Source organism: Myotis davidii, unplaced genomic scaffold, assembly GCF_000327345.1.
Source record: "Myotis davidii unplaced genomic scaffold, ASM32734v1 scaffold399, whole genome shotgun sequence".
NCBI lineage: Eukaryota > Metazoa > Chordata > Mammalia > Chiroptera > Vespertilionidae > Myotis > Myotis davidii.
The window spans coordinates 5,427,448-5,435,034 of NW_006292094.1; the positions used below are offsets into that span (position 1 = coordinate 5,427,448).

The 7,587-nt window shown below is 65.2% G+C and overlaps 1 protein-coding gene across 1 annotated transcript in view; it reads right to left on the reverse strand.

The window, feature by feature from the left end:
* The window catches only part of FOXK1 (forkhead box K1), a 60,742-nt gene that overhangs the window by 1,758 nt on the left and 51,397 nt on the right, over positions 1–7,587 (reverse strand). Inside the window, exons 4-9 of the mRNA XM_006765485.2 lie at positions 7,434–7,555; positions 6,504–6,701; positions 4,930–5,096; positions 4,559–4,846; positions 493–717; positions 4–42 (exon numbers count right to left, since the gene is read on the reverse strand). Coding sequence (XP_006765548.1) covers positions 4–42; positions 493–717; positions 4,559–4,846; positions 4,930–5,096; positions 6,504–6,701; positions 7,434–7,555 — 1,039 coding nt within the window. The remainder of the gene's footprint in view (positions 1–3; positions 43–492; positions 718–4,558; positions 4,847–4,929; positions 5,097–6,503; positions 6,702–7,433; positions 7,556–7,587) is intronic.

The window sequence follows — 7,587 nt, forward strand, 5'->3', positions numbered from 1 at the left end:
AGCTGGCCTGGGCCGCCAGGAGCTGCAGGGGGCTTGTGAGGGCTGCGGGGAGGGAGAGAGGTTACTGATGAGACCAGCGCTCCCAGCAGCCCCGGGCCAGCCGCCCACCTGCTCCCACCTCAGCTGGACTTTCCTTCCCGTGAGCCACCCCACCTTAACCCCCGTCCCCTCTCCACCTGAGGGGTGCACTGTCCCTGTCTACTCCGGTACCTGCCCACTCCCCTTCCTCTGCCTTCCTGAGCACCTGGCTGAGACCCGAAGCCCTCAGCCCTGGTCCCCACGACGTGTGTCCGTCTGATGCCCTGCCCTCTCAGCCAGCCGGTGTGAGCTCTGTGACAGGGACTTTGCTCAGTGTTATAGTGCCCGGTGCTTAGCAGCTGCTCAGCTGGTGGCTGCCGACCGGCTGCCGGATGGCCTGGGAAGGGGCTCCTGGGCACTGACTGTGCCTGAACCCCGGGCTACAATGCGGCAGGGAGGGCGGCAGGGCCTCACCGTAAGCGCTGCCGGCTACGCTACTGGTGGGGACCGCGTGCCTTCCGTTTTGCGTGACGGCCCGGACCGGAAGAGGGTGCTGCCCGATGCTCACGGGCGTGGCCGGCTGCAGGATGGTGACCGTGTGCCCGGGGACGCCAGGGGCCATCTGGCCGGCCACCGTCTGGATGACGCGGCTGGTGGCAGGGATGGTGGCGAAGGCGATGGTGGGCTTCTCCTCCAGGCCTAGGGAAGAGCGCGTGTCAGGGACCGCCTCCCAGAGGCGGCCGTGGCCAGGAGCTGCGGGTTCCAGGCACTGACACGGAAAAGCCATCGCTTCTCAAAAGGAAAATCGCACCGAGGAGGTAAGTTTTAAAACAGCAGGAAAGCGACTCACAGCATTGTAAACACACGTGTAACGCCCACACTGTACAGCCAGGTGAGCGAGGGACGGGCCCGTGACACACACGTGTAACGGCCACATTGTACAGCCAGGGGGAGCGAGGGCCGGGACCGTGACACACACGTGTAACGGCCACCCTGTACAGCCAGGGTGAGCGAGGGACGGGACCGTAACACACACGTGTAACGGCCACATTGTACAGCCAGGGGGAGCGAGGGCCGGGACCGTGACACACACGTGTAACGGCCACCCTGTACAGCCAGGGTGAGCGAGGGACGGGACCGTAACACACACGTGTAACGGCCACATTGTACAGCCAGGGGGAGCGAGGGCCGGGACCGTGACACACACGTGTAACGGCCACCCTGTACAGCCAGGGTGAGCGAGGGACGGGACCGTAACACACACGTGTAACGGCCACATTGTACAGCCAGGGGGAGCGAGGGCCGGGACCGTGACACACACGTGTAACGGCCACCCTGTACAGCCAGGGTGAGCGAGGGACGGGACCGTAACACACACGTGTAACGGCCACATTGTACAGCCAGGGGGAGCGAGGGCCGGGACCGTGACACACACGTGTAACGGCCACCCTGTACAGCCAGGGTGAGCGAGGGACGGGACCGTAACACACACGTGTAACGGCCACATTGTACAGCCAGGGGGAGCGAGGGCCGGGACCGTGACACACACGTGTAACGGCCACCCTGTACAGCCAGGGTGAGCGAGGGACGGGACCGTAACACACACGTGTAACGGCCACATTGTACAGCCAGGGGGAGCGAGGGCCGGGACCGTGACACACACGTGTAACGGCCACCCTGTACAGCCAGGGTGAGCGAGGGACGGGACCGTAACACACACGTGTAACGGCCACATTGTACAGCCAGGGGGAGCGAGGGCCGGGACCGTGACACACACGTGTAACGGCCACCCTGTACAGCCAGGGTGAGCGAGGGACGGGACCGTAACACACACGTGTAACGGCCACATTGTACAGCCAGGGGGAGCGAGGGCCGGGACCGTGACACACACGTGTAACGGCCACCCTGTACAGCCAGGGTGAGCGAGGGACGGGACCGTAACACACACGTGTAACGGCCACATTGTACAGCCAGGGGGAGCGAGGGCCGGGACCGTGACACACACGTGTAACGGCCACCCTGTACAGCCAGGGTGAGCGAGGGACGGGACCGTAACACACACGTGTAACGGCCACATTGTACAGCCAGGGGGAGCGAGGGCCGGGACCGTGACACACACGTGTAACGGCCACCCTGTACAGCCAGGGTGAGCGAGGGACGGGACCGTAACACACACGTGTAACGGCCACATTGTACAGCCAGGGGGAGCGAGGGCCGGGACCGTGACACACACGTGTAACGGCCACCCTGTACAGCCAGGGTGAGCGAGGGACGGGACCGTAACACACACGTGTAACGGCCACATTGTACAGCCAGGGGGAGCGAGGGCCGGGACCGTGACACACACGTGTAACGGCCACCCTGTACAGCCAGGGTGAGCGAGGGACGGGACCGTAACACACACGTGTAACGGCCACATTGTACAGCCAGGGGGAGCGAGGGCCGGGACCGTGACACACACGTGTAACGGCCACCCTGTACAGCCAGGGTGAGCGAGGGACGGGACCGTAACACACACGTGTAACGGCCACATTGTACAGCCAGGGGGAGCGAGGGCCGGGACCGTGACACACACGTGTAACGGCCACCCTGTACAGCCAGGGTGAGCGAGGGACGGGACCGTAACACACACGTGTAACGGCCACATTGTACAGCCAGGGGGAGCGAGGGCCGGGACCGTGACACACACGTGTAACGGCCACCCTGTACAGCCAGGGTGAGCGAGGGACGGGACCGTAACACACACGTGTAACGGCCACATTGTACAGCCAGGGGGAGCGAGGGCCGGGACCGTGACACACACGTGTAACGGCCACCCTGTACAGCCAGGGTGAGCGAGGGACGGGACCGTAACACACACGTGTAACGGCCACATTGTACAGCCAGGGGGAGCGAGGGCCGGGACCGTGACACACACGTGTAACGGCCACCCTGTACAGCCAGGGTGAGCGAGGGACGGGACCGTAACACACACGTGTAACGGCCACATTGTACAGCCAGGGGGAGCGAGGGCCGGGACCGTGACACACACGTGTAACGGCCACCCTGTACAGCCAGGGTGAGCGAGGGACGGGACCGTAACACACACGTGTAACGGCCACATTGTACAGCCAGGGGGAGCGAGGGCCGGGACCGTGACACACACGTGTAACGGCCACCCTGTACAGCCAGGGTGAGCGAGGGACGGGACCGTAACACACACGTGTAACGGCCACATTGTACAGCCAGGGGGAGCGAGGGCCGGGACCGTGACACACACGTGTAACGGCCACCCTGTACAGCCAGGGTGAGCGAGGGACGGGACCGTAACACACACGTGTAACGGCCACATTGTACAGCCAGGGGGAGCGAGGGCCGGGACCGTGACACACACGTGTAACGGCCACCCTGTACAGCCAGGGTGAGCGAGGGACGGGACCGTAACACACACGTGTAACGGCCACATTGTACAGCCAGGGGGAGCGAGGGCCGGGACCGTGACACACACGTGTAACGGCCACCCTGTACAGCCAGGGTGAGCGAGGGACGGGACCGTAACACACACGTGTAACGGCCACATTGTACAGCCAGGGGGAGCGAGGGCCGGGACCGTGACACACACGTGTAACGGCCACCCTGTACAGCCAGGGTGAGCGAGGGACGGGACCGTAACACACACGTGTAACGGCCACATTGTACAGCCAGGGGGAGCGAGGGCCGGGACCGTGACACACACGTGTAACGGCCACCCTGTACAGCCAGGGTGAGCGAGGGACGGGACCGTGACACACACGTGTAACGGCCACATTGTACAGCCAGGGGGAGCGAGGGACGGGACCGTGACACACACGTGTAACGGCCACCCTGTACAGCCAGGGTGAGCGAGGGACGGGACCGTAACACACACGTGTAACGGCCACATTGTACAGCCAGGGGGAGCGAGGGCCGGGACCGTGACACACACGTGTAACGGCCACACTGTACAGCCAGGGTGAGCGAGGGACGGGACCGTGACACACACGTGTAACGGCCACATTGTACAGCCAGGGGGAGCGAGGGACGGGACCGTGACACACACGTGTAACGGTCACACTGTACAGCCAGGAGACCGAGGGAAGGGACTGCTCCTGGGAATGACTGACCTGCACGCAGACCTGCTGCGGCGAGGCTTCCCAGGGCCCCCACGGCTGGGATTTACCCGTTAGTTACCGGGGCCCAGGATCCAGCTCAGGGCTTTGTGATTAGCTTTTACTTTAAATGACTTCTAAGGGCTCCTCGCCGGTGGCTCCAGAGGCCTCGTCCTCGGATCCCAGGCCCCAACCTCACAGCGCGCCTGGGGCTGCGCGCACCTGGCTGCTCACCAGGGGGGTGTGCTCTGGAGGGCGACCCTGCTGACCGCACGGGACAGATTCCCCACAACACAGGAGCGGGGAGTGCGGGCAGCAGGCTGAGAGCCGGCGGCCCCAGAGACTGTCTGTGCACCGGCCCCTGGGCTCTGTTACCCGAGGCCCCCGCTGGCAGCTCTACCTCCCGGAGCCCCAAGGGACCACGTGGCTCTCACCTCTCGCCTCACTGCCCAGGTCCAGCACCGCGGTGCCTGCTGCTTCATGGGCGGCCCCTGCCGAGGCCTGGTTGGTGGTGAGGATGTACCCATTGGCGGAGCTGGCGGAGGACGTGACCACCCTGAGCATGGTGACGGGGGGTGCCTGCTGCACCACGTGGATGGCGTGGCCTGGGGGCTGCTGTGCCGTCACGATGGACGCAGGCATGTAGGCCACGGGCTTGGCCACTAAACTAGGAGGTCGGGGGGGCACAGCCATGATCACGGGCTGGGCGCTGACGGGAGAGCCTGCAGAGAAGGAGCGTGGGTCAGCGGGCCCCCACAGCCCCGGCCCGGGTCTGGGTCCGCCCGCTGCAGGGGCCCCCTCTTACCGGGTGCGCTTTGGGAGTAGCGGTACTCTGGAACAGAGGCGAGCTTCGACCCAAAGTCAGGGTCGTGTGGAATGGGGGAGCCCTCCCGAGACAGGCACTCTGGAGTCTGTAGGCCGCTGGAGCGAGGGGACATCAGCCCGGGGTGGGTGGGCGAAGCCGGAGCGCTCCTGAGAACGGGGAGGGACCACGAGAGGGACCCACGCGGTGAGTGTGCGGGAAGCAAGGCTACTTAACAAAGCGGAGGCGCCCGAGGACGTGGACCACGTGTGGCCTGGCCTCCCCTGCCCTGTCCCCACAAGGGGTCCCCACGCCTGCAGCGACGATGAGCTGCCCGGCCACCGTCACAGCCCAGCCCTGGGTGGACGCGGTGCTGCTTGTGGCCACAGACAAAGCCACATCCCGAGCACCTGCTCCCCAAGGGACCAGTGTCCCCCGGGAAAGGGCTCTGTCCTGTTCCCCACATGAGCTCTGTGGGCCGGGCACCGACTTCCCGCCAAGAGAGCCTGCGTGGGGCAGAGCCCACGCTCCCAAGTGACCCATGCTCCCCGAGTGACCTGTGCCCCCGAGGGACCCGTGCCCCCCGAGTGCCCCCGCGTGCCCCACCCGGGCCCAGAACAGCCCCTCCCCCAGCCCTGCCCGCCGGCTGCGAGCATCGGCCTCTCCCCTGGGGGACTGTCAGTGACACGGCCCCCGTGCCCCTGAACACGCTGGGTAAACCGTCCCACGAGGGCCCAGATGCAGGGGGGGAAGCCGTCTGCATTCTGCGTCTGTGACCCATGGCAGACACCCCTCTCCGTCACCGACAAGGGTGCTGTCCCCGCGGCAGAGACCCTCCCTCTGGCCGGCCTCCTTCCTCCCGACCCCTGCTGGCCAGTCCTCGCCTGGAGACCCACGCGGTCACCCCGTTGGTGAAGGCGCTCGAACGTACAACTTCCTGTCTGGGCCTCGAGGACCTGGCTTTACTCTACAAAAACCAAACCCGTTTCCACTCACCTCTGCCCCCAACACAGGCTGAGACCCAGCCCACAGCAAAGCTCTGCTTCCCTGTCCTCCTGGTCTGGGGGTTCCCTCCCCCAGGTCCCCTGTGCAAATTCTACGTGCAGCACAAGATCGGGGGCCCAGCTTCCAATGTGGCCCCAAGGATAGCCGCCTTCACAGACTCTGCACACAGGGTTCCCGGGCAGCGCTGGCACCGAAGGCGCCGGAACGTCCCTGAGCCGCTCCTGGCAGAGCAGCCCCACAGCTCGGAGCCCTCACCTCCAGGGTCTCGGGGCGCCTGCTTTGCAGGTGGGATCGCGGGCTTTAGGGAGGTGCTCGAGCTACAGGTCAGCAGGGTGGGCCGGTCCCGGGACGCTGTCCTCACAGGAAGGGGAAGTGCGGACAGAGCGCCACATGCCGCCAGCCCCCGCCGGATGCCTTCCCCCGGCGCCGCCCCTCGGAGCCACGTGCGGGGCAGCCACGGGTGCCGACTGCGGGGCTGTGGCCACGGACGCTGGGCAGTCCCTCCCTCGGGACGGGGGAAGGGCGGTGAGTGCCCAGGGGCCGGTGTGGAGTGGCCGCGGGCGCCGGCTCACCTGGAGGACAGCGGTCCGAAGGGGGTGCGGAAGCAGGAGACGCCCCTCTGCCTGCGCTTCCGGAAGGCCTGCTCCACCAGCTTGGCTTCGGAGGCCGGGTCGATGCGCCAGAAGGACCCCTTCCCGGGCTCCTCCTGGGAGCGGGGCACTTTGATGAAGTAGCGGTTCAAGGAGAGGTTGTGGCGAATAGAGTTCTGCAGGCAACAGAGATGGCACCGCTCGCTAGCGCATCAGAAAGCCACGCCCAGCCACCCCACCAGGACGCAGGGATGCGGGACGAAGGTGACAGGGCCGGGGTTCAGGGGTCACACTGGCGACGGCTCCCGCGGGCTGGCCAGGTCACTCTTATGGGGCAGTGCAAAGGCACAGGTAGTTTTTCCTATCAAAGTCCAGGTCAGCATCGCTCCCATTCTTTAGAACAAACGCGAGACAGGAAACGCAATCCCTGGTGGAGGGGGTGTCCAGGAGCCTGGCTGGGTGGTTTAGTGGGTAGAGCGTCGGCCCTTGGACTAAAGGGTCCCGGGTTCAATTCCGGTCAAGGGCACACACCTCAGCTGCAGGCTCAATTCCTGGCCCTGGTCGGGGTACATGCAGGAGGCAACCAATCGATGTGTCTCTCACATCGATGTTTCTCTGTCTCCTGCCCCCTTCCATTCTCTAAAAATCAATGAAAAAATGTCCTTGGGTGAGGATCAACAAGAATAACAAACCCTGCACCGAGTCCACTGGCAAAGGAAAGAAACTAGGAGACACATGATGAGCGGGACACGCTGGTTATGCCCAATGCAGACACGGTCTTACGATCCCACGGGAAGGAACGCGCCCGCGATGGACACGTGGCTGTGAGCACAGAGCCTAGCAACGTAACAAGCGGGCGTAGCCATCCTCACGCTCCTGGCCCTCCGAGGGCGGGGCCGGACGCCCCGGATGCAGCCCATTTTGGACGCTCTGCGGGGCCACGTGCCGTGACTTAGTGTCAGCTGCCGGTCCTGTGCCGAGGAGATGGCCTGCACGATCAGCTGCGCGTACGAGTAGGGCGGCTTCGACTCGTCCTGGGGGGCAGAGCAGGCAGCGTGAGCGAGGC